Consider the following 15,973-nt stretch of genomic DNA (forward strand, 5'->3'; position numbering starts at 1 on the left):
GTGTCAGTCATAGCAGACGCTCGTGCGATGATGCATACCCTCGAAGCATACAATATACATATAGGAGTCAGCTGCTCGAGCACGTAAGCATACAAAAATTAATTTGGATCTATAAGATAAGTATAGGTATGTTACGGCTTTTTGAGGCAGCGGGAAGAAGCGAGAGGACACTGTACAAGTGTACGTAGGTGAAAAAAAAAATTGAGGTTAGATTCCGCACAGTGGTTGTTGTGCTGCTGAAAATATGTCACAGTAAGAGAAGTTCCACCCCCTATGGTGCCAATCACAGTTGACTAATAGATTGTCGACTGATAAAGAGATAAGAAGCGATAACGCGGGGCTATTATTTTTTAGTCATTGATTGGAATACAAAATTTTAATGGACAACAACAGCAGACCAAAACAAACACCGCCCGCCGGGAGGGGACGAGATACACGGAGCAGTGGCTCCCGCCCTTCCAGCTCCCTCGCAACAACAAAATCACCATCTCCGAGATCGGACCACCCTCTTGTTTACGTATAGATCAATGCCACAAAAGCTCTGGCAGATTCGTGTAGAGATAAACGCTCTGATAAGCTTATCTAGCAGACAACAGCTATCAAGGGAGTCGGTAACAAACAAAGCTCTATTCAAAGAGGTTGTAAAGGGAGGGAGAATTTACAAAAAAAAAAAAAAAAAAGAAGAAGAAAAGAAGCAGCCAGCCGTCATTCAATTGATTCTTTGATTCTACTACAGACAGCGGTACTTGCTATGGGTTTACCCGTTGTGCCACTTACCGGCTCATTGCTTATCAATCGCGTGTATAAATATAAAAACGTATCGCAGCTGGTGATAAAAGTGGATATATACGGTTACGCAAGTGTGGGTAGAAACATAATATTGCCACTTTTTTCAATGACTTACCGCTGAGCGAAACGCGTAACGCAACAGCAAGCCTTCCTGTCTTCGACGTCGTCGTTGTTGTTGGCGTCGTCCCGTCACGTTATATGTAATGCACACACCTGACCAACACTGACTCCTTACTCTTGATGCACTCTTTTCTTACAGTTCTTACGCGCGGCTTAACGTACCCATGATGTTGATGTCTAAACTCCGAGGTAGATGATACTACTTTTGTGCTGCTTACGTCCGTGGTTCGCGCACGCGCAGTGCGATCCCGCCGGCTGTCCTGCGACTACGCGCGCGTATTTACAAATAGTGCAAACGAACGCCAAATGTCGTTCGATGCATCCGTTTTTTTTTTTACTTTGAAAAATAAAGAATTTCTGGAGAAATGGTTAAATCAATCAACAACTTTTGTAAACAATGTAAGAACAATCAAGTTCTTTTATAATTCCAACGTATTGCATTCCTTGAATTATTATAAACAAAAAAAGTTTCTTATAATTTTAAGTAATAATGCAACGCATAGTTTTCCCGTGTATAACAAGATGTTTAAAGTATTTTTTATTATTTTTTTTTTTCTTTGATGATTTCGATAAAATATTTATTTTCAGTATGATATAAAAGAATCACTCATTCATTTAAGTATTTACTTATAGTTTATGTAATTTGAAACTGTCACAGGTTTGATTCCGTAATGTGTCTTCGTCAATATGATTCTTCAGGTGGGCCCAATACGGTAGCTTTTCTGTTTGGTTAACATAAATAATCCAATAACCACAAAAAATTACCAACAGAAGGCTGTAAATCGAGGGGCAACATCCACCGTACATAAATTTTTTTCTCGGCAAACGACTAATTTCAGTAATTATGGCGTTTGATGCTGTTCCGGTAGGCAAACGAAACGAGTACGAGCACATAATTGTCACCGGCATCATGATGCACAGTGGGTTTACTTTCATTACAACAGCCTGTGTCAAATCAATAATTATGTTCTTATTAAAATTATTACCGATAACAGCACTACATAAATGTATAAATATTAATACTGATGGTTAAATGCCAATTGAATGAAAATCAACAAAATGATGGTGTACATACTATGAAATAATTAAGAAAAACAACAAATAAATACCATCGAAGCTACAACAGGTAGCATAATGTTTGCTCTAGCGATTTCGGGCGTGACTTCCGTGATTGTGCCCACGATGATACAAACAATCACTAAAATATCAAAAGCACTCAGACTCTGCACTGGAGTCATCGATTTTTCCAACGTCTCTGCTAGTCCCGATTTTTTGATAGCTTGTGACATGGCAACTCCGGCCCCCAGTAGAAACATCAATCCCCAGGGTATTTTGGTCTCAACTAACTTCCAAGCAATAAGACTCTTAGATGGCGCTTTTGGTATCTTATTTTCTGCAATGTTGTTCAATATTTATTTTACTGCCATGTATGTTAATTAAAAGGTATAAAAAAATGAATACCAGAGGTCAGAAGTGCGATCAACTTGCTCTCCATTTTCATCGAGGGTAAATATGTAAAGGTATTGTTAATAATTTAATCTTTGATTTTACGTAAATTTTCATACTCGATCGACATTGAGGTAAGCTGATCGCCCTCCCTGTATTCTTGGCGAGAGTATTTTTAGTACTTTTTCTAAATGTATCTTCTAGAGAGGTAATTTCGCATGTCTGTTAAAAAAATTACAACTTACCATCTGTACTACAAATGTTGAGAAAATTAAGATCCTTCGGAATTAAGAACATAAGAAGGGGTACCAATATCATCGGTGCCGATTCTGGAATTTTTCTGTTGACGTGAAACAACAGATATTTTAGACACTATCAAACACTAGACCTCAAAAAATGTTTTCAGAAAACAATGCATCCATACACTATATAAAATAAAGCTTATTAAAATAAACAAAAAAGTAGGGATAATAACACATTTAGATCTAATTTGAACTTTGGAAGATTAAGTTTTTTACTGATTTTGATTTTCAATCAAAATTATCTCGAAATACGTATAATACTTTTTTAGGGATATCCCATCGTCAAATTTTCGTGTTAGTTAAACAAACAAATAATTTTTAAAATGAAATCAGTACATTATGTCTTGACGACTTAAGTCATGGTTTATATATTTTTCCGTGACATTTTTGGAAAACGTTGAACACACTCACCTTCCAGGAATGATATCGACCCAGCCGGTCGCGAATCCGGGCTTGCGCGTCAGCAACAGAACAACCACGATAATGTACATAATGGCTACTCCCACTTCGTGGGCGGTCACCTTTCCGAGATCGTCGTACTTTTCCTTGAGAACCTACACGAGTGGCATTCATTTTTTTCCAACAATTCATTGATTATATTCACAAGTGACTAGTCATGAGATGCGAGTGATGAAACTGATAAAAGTGAAATTGATAATAACCCTTTTGACGGTGTTTGCACCTTCGCTACCAATTGTGTCGATCGAAGCGTAATGTCCGTTAGGCTCGACCTCGCCAAAGTACATGACTATCAAGTACAACCAAGTGATGAACGCGTTGGCGTATGCCAGTGGTGCCGAGTACAGCATCCACTGGTCAAATCCGATTTTGGGGGCACACAAAAAGACTTGCTCAAAGATGCCCTTAAACACGAGGTTCGTAGCGGTGCCGAAAAGAGTCGCAGTGCCACCAAAAGTCGCTGCATAAGCCATCCCCAGGAGATAGGCCATTGTTACCTTGGTTGGTATCGGTCCACTACAATGCGTATACCGGAATCAACTTTTAGCTACCGAGTATGGATTAGTCAGCGATAAAAAGATTTTCCATTCCCATTCCTTCACCTGTTTGCATCTTCCGGATTCCTCAAATTGTGAAACACCTTTCCAATATCCACCTATACGATACAAAACAATGTATTGTTTTTTCAACAAAGGGTAGGGAGTGTTATTTTTTTCTGATAAAGAAGAAGTGAAAAGCTCTTAGCACTAGTGAGTTAAAACATTTTAGGGTATTTTTGAGACAGCAGGCATATAATGTCAAGTACTATGGGTGTATCTACAATGTTGTTGAATTCGATACCTCGCAACATTTTTTTCCATTTTCGAAGCAATATCAAACAAAGCATTGCCTTAACTTATTAGCCATGTACTAATACAATTAAAAAAATCATGTATTCGAATGTACACAACGATACCGAAGCATTTAAATTATAGACGAAAGTGCTCGAAAATTATTTATTCTCGAACTCTTATTCTATGCTTTGAACTGGAGAGTGTTTTAAAGGTAAATATTATGAATTATGGAACAAATTTTTTAAACTGGAAAATTGAAATAAATGTTATCAATCGGAAAAGTAGAAATTATTTATCATTACAATAGCTCGTCAAAAAGTAATTTAACGAGTGATACCGAGTCATAAGTAGGTATGTCCATGAAATATTTAAAATATAACTAACAACATTATACATACCCTTTCGAGTTCACTTAGTATCGTTAATACGATGGGCACCATCATGACAGTGGCCGTGGCACTGGTAATCCACATAGACAAAAATGTTGTGGCCAAAATGGTACCAGCTAAGAGGCGCTTGTGAGTGTAACCAAAGACCTGCATGACCTTAAGGGCAACGCGCAGGTGGAGTTTGCTGTGCTCGATGGCGATGGCGAGGATTTGGCTCCCAATGAAGTACATCACTACGTCATTCATGTAACACTCGCAAGTGTCTTTTATGCTCAAAATGTTGAGGCACGGGAACAACACTATGGGCATGAGGGCCGTCATTGCCAGTGGCAGGCACTCCGTCACCCAGTACCCGGCCATCAGCAGCACCACATAACCACATCTCGATTCCTGTACATTTTAACGAGAAATACACTTAGTTTTATAACTTGAATGCAAATAGGTACAAACATGCATTTTGTACTGTTTAAAACGATTGAAAATTTTTTCGGGGTTTTTTGTGCCATTTGTACCAATCAAGTTGTTGATTAGCTTACAATGTAAAAAAATGTGATTCGAAATAATTAAAGGCTTGACGTACTACCGATGAGTTGTCGCATACAATAACGTATGGTAAACATATGAAGGGCCAAAGGAGTACAAAAATACTTTTCCAGTAAATTCTGAAAAAATGACTTGTCCTCGACAGCAGTGACTTCTCTTCATTATCTAGCCTAAAACGTACAAGCGAAAGTATTAAGAGAAACGTTAATGAAAGTTTGCTCTTTACAGTTTAACCGAAAATTAGGGAAACATACGCCATCACCTCACACTGTGACGGTGATTACTTTTATTTTAAACAATGTATGCTTAAGTGTCTTGAACAAAGTTTCTTACAGCAAATCAAACTTCTTTGTGCAAATTATCATTAACACTAACCATTTTTTGGTTATTTCTAGTATGTGCTGTACATCGTAAATGTCAAAATGTGTTGGAGACAAACCAAGAATTAAGTAGATTTGTTTGAGTTTTTATTGACCAAAATTCACGGACATTTACAAATTTTACAATTAGTTGTTTCATTAAGCCTTTTGTATTTCGATTAAAAAAAAAAAAAAAAAATTAATACAAGAAAAATTTCATTGTCCACGACAGGTAAATAGTATCTAGTATTTAGTATCTTTCAGAGCTCCTTGTATTTGTTATTGTTGTTAGTTACAGTCAATATGATCTTGCTTGCCCATAAAATGAGTGCATTCCAACAAGGCCCAGACTGGAAAATATAGGGGCTGCTGGTAAGCATAAGAAGTCCATTTATGGAACGTAAGGTAGACCAGTAGCCAACTAAAATAAAATGGGGTCCTTCCCACTGATCTCAGTGTTTTGACTGGTACATGTCCAGACTCGACAATAATGGCATTCTGTGGCACTCCTCTTAACCAACGAAATGAGTACGAGCATATTACTGTTACTGGCGCCATGAAATACAGAGGAGGCACTTTTCCAGCCATAGCCTACGTTTAAAATAGTAATATTAGTTAACATTTGCACGTACACATTAATGTATTTGCGAAATTTAATTTATCTCATTAACAAACACATGTAAACATGAGGAGAGTTTTTCATGCGAGGCCCCTAGTGGAAATCTCTTAGTGCGATTTATCTTAGCATTTGCAGGCCGCATAGCGATCGTCTCAAGCGTACCACAGCTATTATATAGTTTAATGAAAGGACCACCTCTAATGAACCATTTTTTCAACCAAAAGTGACTTTACCGATAAGCTGGTCAGATATTGGCTTTACTCGAAAAAGAATCCCCTGTAGGGCCACTCTTCATCAGAAAAATGCACTATTTGTTTTTAAAAATTGGATAAATGGTTTTCCAATACATCCTAGATACTTATCCCATCGAAAAATCCCGAAATAAAAAACGACGGTAGGTTTCGATGGGATTCGAACCTACGGCAACTTAATTTATTTCGGCTAGGGGGCTAGCACGCTAACCTTTACGGCATCAGAGCTTTTTTAACAGCCAATATACAAATGTAACATTTAAAATATACACATGTTCTTACTTACTTTACGTCAACGAATAATAAAGAATAATAAAATAGTTATTACCATAATAAGTAGAAGAGGAAGTAAGATATTTGCAAACGCAATATCTGACACAAGTCCTGTAAGTGGAGCCATGAGCATCAAAACATACGTTAATAAAGAATGACCGTTCCACTTCCTCAACATTTTCATAAAAACGGTCATCTTCATGGCCAAACCGGATAGTATTACACCCTGTGAGATGGCGAGGCCGCTGCCCAACAGAAATATTACGTCCCAGGGAATTTTAGTCTGAATTTCTTTCCACGTAACGAGACCTTCAGATGAAGTTTTAGGCCTCCTGTTTGCTAAATTTGATATTAATATTATAATTATCATTTTCATTAAAAATTGTTTTTCTTTAATGCATCAAACATCATATGTGGGTAATGCCGCAAAATAATAGCTATTATTAATACAAATGATGTCTCATACTAATAAATAATTTTTATAAAAGTTGCCTTTGAGCTTATAGCTCAGAGATGGACAAAGAAAATCATAAAAAAAAATTTAACACACCATCGTTGCTACAAATGTTCCAAAACTGAAGATCCTTCGGAATAAAAAACATTAAAAATGCCACCAACATTATAGGAGCCGATTCTGGAATTGTCCTGCAATTGACATGCAAAAATACAAGATGTTTAGGATAACCTGAAAAGCTATAGGCTACTATATTTGTGAAGGTCTTGGCATCATGGTAACACTCACACTCCAGGTATAATAACATCGGCCCAGCCCGACACAAATCCGGGTCGGTATGTAAGCCACAAGGCAACTGCGAGGACGAACATACCCGCTACGCCCAACTCGTGAGTGGATATTCTTCCCAGATCATTGTACTTCTGCTTGATAATCTACATATGTTTTTAATTTGTTTAAATTATAAATATGGGAAAGACCAATTTGTTGGCATGTGCTTGACATTAAATTAATTCCAATTTTAATACAATACTAACCCTTTCCATGGCTATTTTGCTTTCGATGGTCATCGCATGAAACCTAATGAGCTCTCGTGTCCCACTGGCTTTCATAAAACACAATGATATCAACCATGGCCACATTATCAGGGCACTGAAGTAAGCCAAGGGTACCCCATGACTCATCCATTGAGTAAATCCAATTTTAGGGCCACAAGGGAATGTATTCTCGATAATGCCCTTAAAAACGAAATTTGTCGCTGTACCAACTAGTGTCGCTGTGCCACCCAAAGTCGCTGCATAAGCCGCCGCTATGAGATAGCCCGATGTCAGTTCCGTTGCCATGAGTTCCCTAAGTATAAGAGATTCAGAAACCAATACAATTAAGTCGACAAGTGGTTTAAGTGGTTCTCTAAACCAAGGAAAACATTTTAAAAAAAGAATGACTGTCGGTTCCAATTTATCACCTGTTTGACGACTCAGGATCCTCGATCGTGTAAAACACCTGTCCAAATCCTTCCTGTGCAAACCAAAGAAATTTCAAAATTTAATAGAAAAAAAAAAAAAAAAAAAAAAAAAAATAATGATCAACATGATGTAACTAATACTCATGTAATGTTGTTAGTAACGATACTTTGTTGGCATACAAACCCTCTCAAATTCACCCAAAATGGATAGTATGATGGAGAGCATAGCTGCAGTGGCCGCGGTGTTTGTCATCCACATGGACAGAAACATTGTGGCCAAAATGGTACCAGCTAAAAGGCGGTTGTGAGTGTAACCAAAGACCTGCATGATCTTGAGGGCAACGCGCAGGTGGAGTTTGCTGTGCTCGATGGCGATGGCGAGGATTTGGCTCCCAATGAAGTACATCACTACGTCATTCATGTAACACTCGCAAGTGTCTTTTATGCTCAAAATGTTGAGGCACGGGAACAACACTAAGGGCATGAGGGCCGTCATTGGTAGTGGCAGGCACTCCGTCACCCAGTACCCGGCCATCAGCAGCACCACATAACCACATCTCGATTTCTAAAATTACAAACCACACCTAGGTATACATGCATGTAATCCCATCGCCGATATTTTTTTGTCCGTCGTTTTATTGAACAAGTGTTCCAGCCAATCAATTTTGCAGATGTATGATAAGCAACTTTACAGATGTAAATATTTTTCGTGTATATGTACAATATAAACGAGAGTTAATTAAATTTACTCAAATAGATATTTATTTGGTACATTACCGGTGAGTTTTCATGTTCAATGAAGATCGATAAAAGTATTATGGGCCAAATTATCCTAAAAATACTTTTCCAGTAAATTTTAAAAAAGTTAGCAATTTTCCACGGTACCGAATTTTCAGTACACCGCCACTGCCTGAAGATACTGGAAATGTAACATATATTTGAATAGAGCGATTTTCGTAATTAAATCTCATTAAAAAAGTTGTACGTACGCCATGATTAAATTTTATTTTTGATACTTTTAATAATTGTTTCTATTATTTTCTTTTCAAGTAATCCCAAAGTATAAGAGAAACTATAAACGTTTGCAGCGTAGACTATGGTTATGTATTTTACGAGACGTACGAAAATGTTATAAGAGAATCACAAACAATTTGAAAAAAATTGAAGATCGAGTATTTTTCGTAACAATTAACCTACAAAGAAATCTGCCACGAACAGTTTGTGGTTACAAAAAAATCAAGATTTAAAACGGTTGGGATATTAAAATAAAAATTCGGAGTCATGTACTAAAGCAAAATTATTTCTTCAATAACCACATAATAATATTACTTTTTTGCTATTATGGCGCAAAGAGCCACTTAGCATCCACGGGCGCATCGTCCGCGTGCTGAGTACTTTCGGCCCCCGAGAGCGGGAGTGTTCATTACCGTTGAGGTCCGCGAAAGCACTCGAACGGCGAAAAGTGCGCTCAGGTGCCCAAGTCGCGTATCCTATGATTTTTCTCTTCGAGGGTGCAGAGTGAGGTCGTATTTTGTCTGGTTGAACACATACAAATATTTGTTAAAATGTTTATTTTATGTAAAAAAAGCTTCTTCATACATAAATTTAATGGTATTTTTCCGCTTTCTAACCTCAAAATAACACTTTCACCGCTTGATTTTGGGTTCATAGGCGGAAAAATAGTAAGTATACAAAACTCGTTCGAAAAGGCTCCTTTACGAACCTCGTTACGTTTACCTCTCGGTTCGTAAATCGAAGCCTTTGCAAACTCGTACGTATTATATTATTTAATCATTACACTATATCTGTTCAATGTTTTTAGAGGTAAGACTAGGTATTAATGGGAGTTGAGAATTTTGATTTTCGTAAAATACCGAATCTTTCAAGATTTTGAATTATATGTGATGGATGAATCCTTATTCTAATATTTTATGTAGCACTAAAGCTCAGAAACGTATCGCTTTTGCACTCACTGTGGAGAAATAGTTTTTAATTCGGACAGGATAAAATTTTGTGTTAAAAAAATTTATTTTTGCTTTTATTTTAATAACTTCTTATTAATAAATTTTTTAAAGATTTTATTACAATTTTTTTTCAATTGTCTTATTATCTATATAATAAATAAACACAGAAACGACGAAAAAATGCAAATAGCGAGATCAAAACTGGCACTAACAAACACGCACATGTAAATTTCATTGCTTCCTTTTTCATCATTATGTATAATTACCTACATTCACACAATCGTTCGTGTCTCTTAATAAACACATGGTTTATTTTTACATTTTTAATACACCTTCTCCCTGTATCATCGACAAAAGGCAATTCAATTTATTTTAATACAAGACTATTAATTTATACCTAATGACTTTGTATAAACACCACTTTCTCCTCACTAGTAGACACCCGCGCTCGTATAAATCATCTAACTATTCACTTACTCTATAAAAAATTGATCTATTTCTCAGCGACCATTATAGCCCCGATGTTAGCACTTTTGTTCATAATTATATTTATCGATAATTTATTAATAAACAGTTTTCTAACGTACGGTACGATTCGTAATCTCAATTCCATTCACACTAACTCGTCTTTATTGAGTAATTTTTTGTCATAGCAGTAAGTCTCGTATTAAAAAACAAAATACAAAGTTTTCACTCTCCCATGCTTTCGGTAAAAGTATTTTGTTGGCACCCCACTTCTTAAAAAGTCTGCGCATTGCGACAAATGCCGCAACCAAGAGCGAACTCTTCTCCAGTTGGCGGGTGTTTAACGTACAACGGACACTCCTCTCCACCCAGTTGTTTTGCTCGAGGTCCTGCAAAAATACGTAAAAAATCAGATTTAATATGTGTGAAAATATTTACAACTGAGAAAAATAATGTACCTGCGGGGCACGAAGGCAATTCGTTTTTAGGGATATGGGTGACCCTCTGAAAATCATCGTGGCAAGGTTTGCAGAAATGCGTGGTACCGAAGCAGAAAAAAATTGCTACGGAGCAACAATAGCGGCACTTGTATTCAAGAAAGTCGGTACCATGCTTGGGGCACATTTGAGCTCGAGCCACGTCGCTACAACCTCCACAGACGAGTTCAGCCGGATCGAATGACTCGTCGCCTTGCTGAATGTCACAGCGCACTTCTCCGCCGTAGTAGGCTTTCTGGCATTTGTAGCACATGTAATAGGCATAGCGATCCATCGCGTAGACCGCAGGGTCCTGGTAATACCGGCCACCCGGCGTTGTCACAGCCTCGGATCTTTAATAAAAATTGTTTTGTCGCTCATTTCCGTTTTACTTTATCATGTCGCATTATTAAACTTACTTGTCTAGGCCCTCGTATTCCAGTCTCATCAGTGCTTTCCTCTTCACATCTTCGTACAGCTCCTTGATGCTAGCCAGCTGCTCGACGAGATGCGTATTTTTCATAGGCACTTTGCAGATGGGGCAGAGCGAAAAGCTGAATGTGATCCGGGGACCAACCCAGCGCTTGATCAACACGGTTCTGCAGCAGTGCAGGTGAAAAACGTGGCCGCAATGCAGTTTGATAGCCGGCGCCGACGACAGAGCTTCGACGAAGCAGATCATGCACATGTCGTCGGCGTCCTGGCGCAGATCGTCGTCTCGATTGCAGCGTTGCAAGCAAGGCAAACAGGGACTTTCGTCACGAACGCCTCCGCACAAGTGTCCGCATGCGAGTACTTTGCTACATGCGTTCTTGGCGTGCTCTTGACAGTCGTGATCCGAACAGACGTTACCGATCGCCAGGAGTCCGGTATTGCCTTAATCAAAAAACATCATTTTCCGCCCTTTGGGTGGTTTTGGGAGGCTGGTACTTCCTCGGGCGAAAAAACAGTTTTCCGGAACTCGTTCGAAAAGTCTCCTTTACGAACCTCGTTACGTCCCTCGCCTTCGGCTCGGGCCGCAAACCTCTCGGTTCGCAAACAGAGACTTTTTAAACTCGTAGGAAAACTACCATTTCTCCCTATCGGGCGCAAAGTGAGGGCCAAAAGTACTTTTCGTGCATGCGTCATGGGCCCAAAGTGGAACTTTTCTGCCCACCGGGCGCAAAGTAATCACAATTCTTTGTACACCATAATTCATACTTTTTTTGTACTAGTGTGCACAAAATGAGCTTTTTTCACATTATTTGAAGTGCTAAGAATCAAATTTCCTACTCTGTACATGAAAATAGTGTGCAAAACATATAAGTATCAGTTTTTCAAAGTTATAAAATAATGTGAAATAGTATAATTTTGAATTATTTTAATTCTATAATGAGTTTTTAGAATTTAATTATTAAATTTAAATTACATCATATTTGTATACAATTTTTGAAGAATGTAAATGGATTTTTTTTTATTTAAGAACGAACAATTTATGTTTTGTAGTCGGGGGGCGAAATTCTATAAGTTTTCGAAATTAAATTGTAAAATTTGGATGAAATCATATTTATATACAATTTTTAAAGAATGAAAATGGATTTTTTTTTTTTAAGAACGAACAATTTATGTTTTGTAGTCGGGGGGCGAAATTCTATAAGTTTTCGAAATTAAATGGTAAAATTTGGATGAAATCATATTTATATACAATTTTTGAAGAATGAAAATGGATTTTTTTTTTTTAAGAACGAACAATTTATGTTTTGTAGTCGGGGGGGCTTCACCCCCCCGTACCCCCCCAACCGGGGGCTTCGCCCCCTGGACCCCGCACAACCTGTCTCACGAAACATACCTTTATTCTTCTTAGTTAAAAGCAGCAATTTTATGCTACCATCTTTGAAGTCAGCACACTTATATTTGAAAAAAAAATGTATTCACATATTTCAACTCAATATCGAATATTAGTAACTCTGTTACCGTCCAGACTGAAGACCATTTAATACTACTAGTGCCAGTATACACATACATACCGCTACATTGGCAGGCAGATCGTAAATTTTATACTATGGACTCTAAAAAAAGCATGGTTTTTGGCAATGGACATAACGCAAAGCAGCAATATCGGCAGCCTAGGCTGCGTTCAGACACAACGGCAATATCAATCTGCACGCAATCTATTTAAATGCACAGGTGCGAGAGAGAGGGCGAACGATCCGTCATCTCTTCGCCCTCTCTCTCTCTCGCACTCGCGCATTCAAATGGATTGTAAAAAGTATTGGCGTTGCGTCTGTACGCAACCTTACAACATATATCTACTTGAGTTAGCATATAATGCTTGCATACTAATTTGAGAGTTAGAAACTTTAATTAATTTTTTTATTATAAATGTAGCGTTGATAACCTCACTTTCCACCCTTAAGGAGAAAAATAATATACGCTACTCGAGCGCAAGCTTTTGCACCCTTGGGCCAACTTTGCGCCCTTCGACTACTTTGGGCCCTAGGGCGCAAAGTACTTTTCTGCCCACGGGCCCAAAGTATTCGGCGGGCACAAAGTTCGCCCGCGGGCGCAAAGTAACACTTTGCGCTCTAGTGGCGTAATGTACTATTTGCTTTAAACTATCTAAATAATCTAAATTTATTTTTTTTTTTTACAAATCTGATTAAGTGTACCTGTCGTTCCACAAAATCTGCAAACTCCTGATGTAGCTCCCACGGGCTTCTGAGAGGGTCCGTCGCGAAACTCAACCAGAGCTTTGAGCGTTTGGCTATCAGCCAGTACGAGGATCCAGAACAGCTTTATCCGCCCACAGCCCTCGTGAAGGTCAACGCGAATTGCCTCTTCCTCTTCTTTGCATACCTGTCGCACGTGCGTTCGCGTTCTGCGATGTAAATGCAGAATCCGATCGCAATCGACGCACAAATTACCGCAGACGTTACACTGGATCACCGCTGTTGTTTTGCCGTCATCGTGGTTACTGCACGTTGGCTGTGGAAATTACATTTATTGAAAGATATATATATCCGTATTTTTTACCGATATTTCTTAATGGGAAACGTACTCTGGGAGGCAGTGGTTGGCCGTCGGCGCTGGTCCACTGACCGGAAGATAGCCTTTCCACGTGATCGGAGTTTAAAACACAGAGAGAAGACAGGGCGAGCCACAAAGTTGGCGATCGAAGACATTTCGTCAGGTCTCTGCATTTTTCGTCTAATCGTGTGAGATTTAAAATCGTCTCTGCAATAGCTGCCTTTGTCACGTTGGCCCAAGCTTCGGATAACTTGCCCTTAAAGATACACATTTTTCAAAATTTCATCTCATCAGAAGTATAGGTGACTCTTAATGATTTAGAAAACTTACAGACGCCATGTCTTTGAGAAGCTGTATTATTTCCTCGGCCAGCTTCCTTGTAATGCAGCCTCTCAGCCACCACCTCACGCCGACTGAGCTTTTTGGGTGTATACTTGTAGCCAGTGAAATGGACTGCATGACTTTGCCGTTGCTCTCTTTATCCTTGACTTTAACTTGAACGGTCAGAGCTTTGGCGATACAACTGAAGAATACGTCCAACACACCCACGCTACTATCGTCGATGTCCATCAACTGCGAGTATCCGTTACTCGTGGCGGTAATGATACTGTAATCGGATGGTGGCAGCTTCTCCGCGCCAACGATATTAGCGAGCACATCGGGTTTTATTTCAGGTAGGATTCTTCGGAGCAAAGATGTCACCTGTCTCTGGACCCTTGCCGATCCTGTGTGCAATAAGCTCAGAAAATCCTTCAACAGTCCATACTGGTGAGAAAGGTAATTCCTGCCGACGGAACTACCACTCAGAGCCAAAACCATCGATAACATTTCGAAACAGTAGGTATCAGCAGCTTTCAGCGCGTCGCTATTGTCGCTTGTCAAACTGTTGGCTGGAGTTGGTGAGCATAAAAGAGCCTCCCACTCTTCCCTGAGCCGTAATGTTTCCTTACGAATCGCTTGTACTATGTGCGTGCAAACTTGCTTCTGTAGATTCGTCAACTTACTTCTTGTACTTTTCCTTGAGAATCTATACAAGTGGTATTCATTTTTTTTTTCGTCAAAAGTACGAGGCGTTTCAATTCATTGATTATATTCACAAGTGACTAGTCATGAGATGCGAGTGATGAAACTGATAAAAGTGAAATTGATAATAACCCTTTTGACGGTGTTTGCACCTTCGCTACCAATTGTGTCGATCGAAGCGTAATGTCCGTTAGGCTCGACCTCGCCAAAGTACATGACTATCAAGTACAACCAAGTGATGAACGCGTTGGCGTATGCCAGTGGTGCCGAGTACAGCATCCACTGGTCAAATCCGATTTTGGGGGCACACAAAAAGACTTGCTCAAAGATGCCCTTGAACACGAGGTTCGTAGCGGTGCCAAAAAGAGTCGCAGTGCCACCAAAAGTCGCTGCATAAGCCATCCCCAGGAGATAGGCCATTGTTACCTTGGTTGGTATCGGTCCACTACAATGCGTATACCGGAATCAACTTTTAGCTACCGAGTATGGATTAGTCAGCGATGAAAAGATTTTCCATTCCCATTCCTTCACCTGTTTGCATCTTCCGGATTCCTTAAATTGTGAAACACCATTCCAATATCCACCCATACGATACAAAACAATGTATTGTTTTTTCAACAAAGGGTCGGGAGTGTTATTTTTTTCTGATAAAGAAGAAGTGAAAAGCTCTTAGCACTAGTGAGTTAAAACATTTTAGGGTATTTTTGAGACAGCAGGCATATAATGTCAAGTACTATGGGTGTATCTACAATGTTGTTGAATTCGATACCTCGCAACATTTTTTTCCATTTTCGAAGCAATATCAAACAAAGCATTGCCTTAACTTATTAGCCATGTACTAATACAATTAAAAAAATCATGTATTCGAATGTACACAACGATACCGAAGCCTTTAAATTATAGACGAAAGTGCTCGGAAATTATTTATTCTCGAACTCTTATTCTATGCTTTGAACTGGAGAGTGTTTTAAAGGTAAATATTATGAATTATGGAACAAATTTTTTAAACTGGAAAATTGAAATAAATGTTATCAATCGGAAAAGTAGAAATTATTTATCATTACAATAGCTCGTCAAAAAGTAATTTAACGAGTGATACCGAGTCATAAGTAGGTATGTCCATGAAATATTTAAAATATAACTAACAACATTATACATACCCTTTCGAGTTCACTTAGTATCGTTAATACGATGGGCACCATCATGACAGTGGCCGTGGCACTGGTAATCCACATAGA

At 38.6% G+C, this 15,973-nt stretch overlaps 2 protein-coding genes across 2 annotated transcripts in view; both read right to left on the reverse strand.

Moving 5' to 3' along the window:
• LOC106647184 (WD repeat-containing protein 47) overlaps positions 1-1,066 on the reverse strand; it is a 61,193-nt gene extending 60,127 nt beyond the window's left edge. The window contains exon 1 of the mRNA XM_014363466.2: positions 905-1,066. The gene's annotated coding sequence lies outside the window, so the exon portion shown is untranslated. The remainder of the gene's footprint in view (positions 1-904) is intronic.
• An 8,930-nt stretch (positions 1,067-9,996) lies between these two features.
• On the reverse strand, positions 9,997-15,155 carry LOC149375620 (E3 ubiquitin-protein ligase MYCBP2-like). The gene is made up of 7 exons (XM_089598837.1): positions 14,950-15,155; positions 14,043-14,739; positions 13,744-13,968; positions 13,355-13,670; positions 11,126-11,582; positions 10,689-11,059; positions 9,997-10,619 (listed from the first exon to the last, which is right to left on the reverse strand). Exons 1-7 carry the CDS (start codon positions 15,153-15,155, stop codon positions 10,504-10,506), a joined length of 2,388 nt encoding a protein of 795 aa, XP_089454963.1. The 3' UTR covers positions 9,997-10,503.
• Positions 15,156-15,973: the final 818 nt, after the last annotated feature.

The sequence above is a fragment of the Copidosoma floridanum genome, unplaced genomic scaffold (genome assembly GCF_036245765.1).
Source record: "Copidosoma floridanum isolate Cflo_tuat_1 unplaced genomic scaffold, Cflo_Japanese_pri ptg000006l, whole genome shotgun sequence".
NCBI classification, from domain to species: domain Eukaryota; kingdom Metazoa; phylum Arthropoda; class Insecta; order Hymenoptera; family Encyrtidae; genus Copidosoma; species Copidosoma floridanum.

Bases quoted from the DNA above. Each gene is read 5' to 3' on its own strand.
- LOC149375620 (XM_089598837.1), bottom strand. From the start codon at position 15,155: ATGGCCTATCTCCTGGGGATGGCTTATGCAGCGACTTTTGGTGGCACT. The intron at 11,583-13,354 runs GTACACTTAATC...TTTTTGATTAAG, and splicing joins CAGATTTTGTGGAACGACAG to GCAATACCGGACTCCTGGCG. The intron at 11,060-11,125 runs GTAAGTTTAATA...TTTTTATTAAAG, and splicing joins GAATACGAGGGCCTAGACAA to ATCCGAGGCTGTGACAACGC.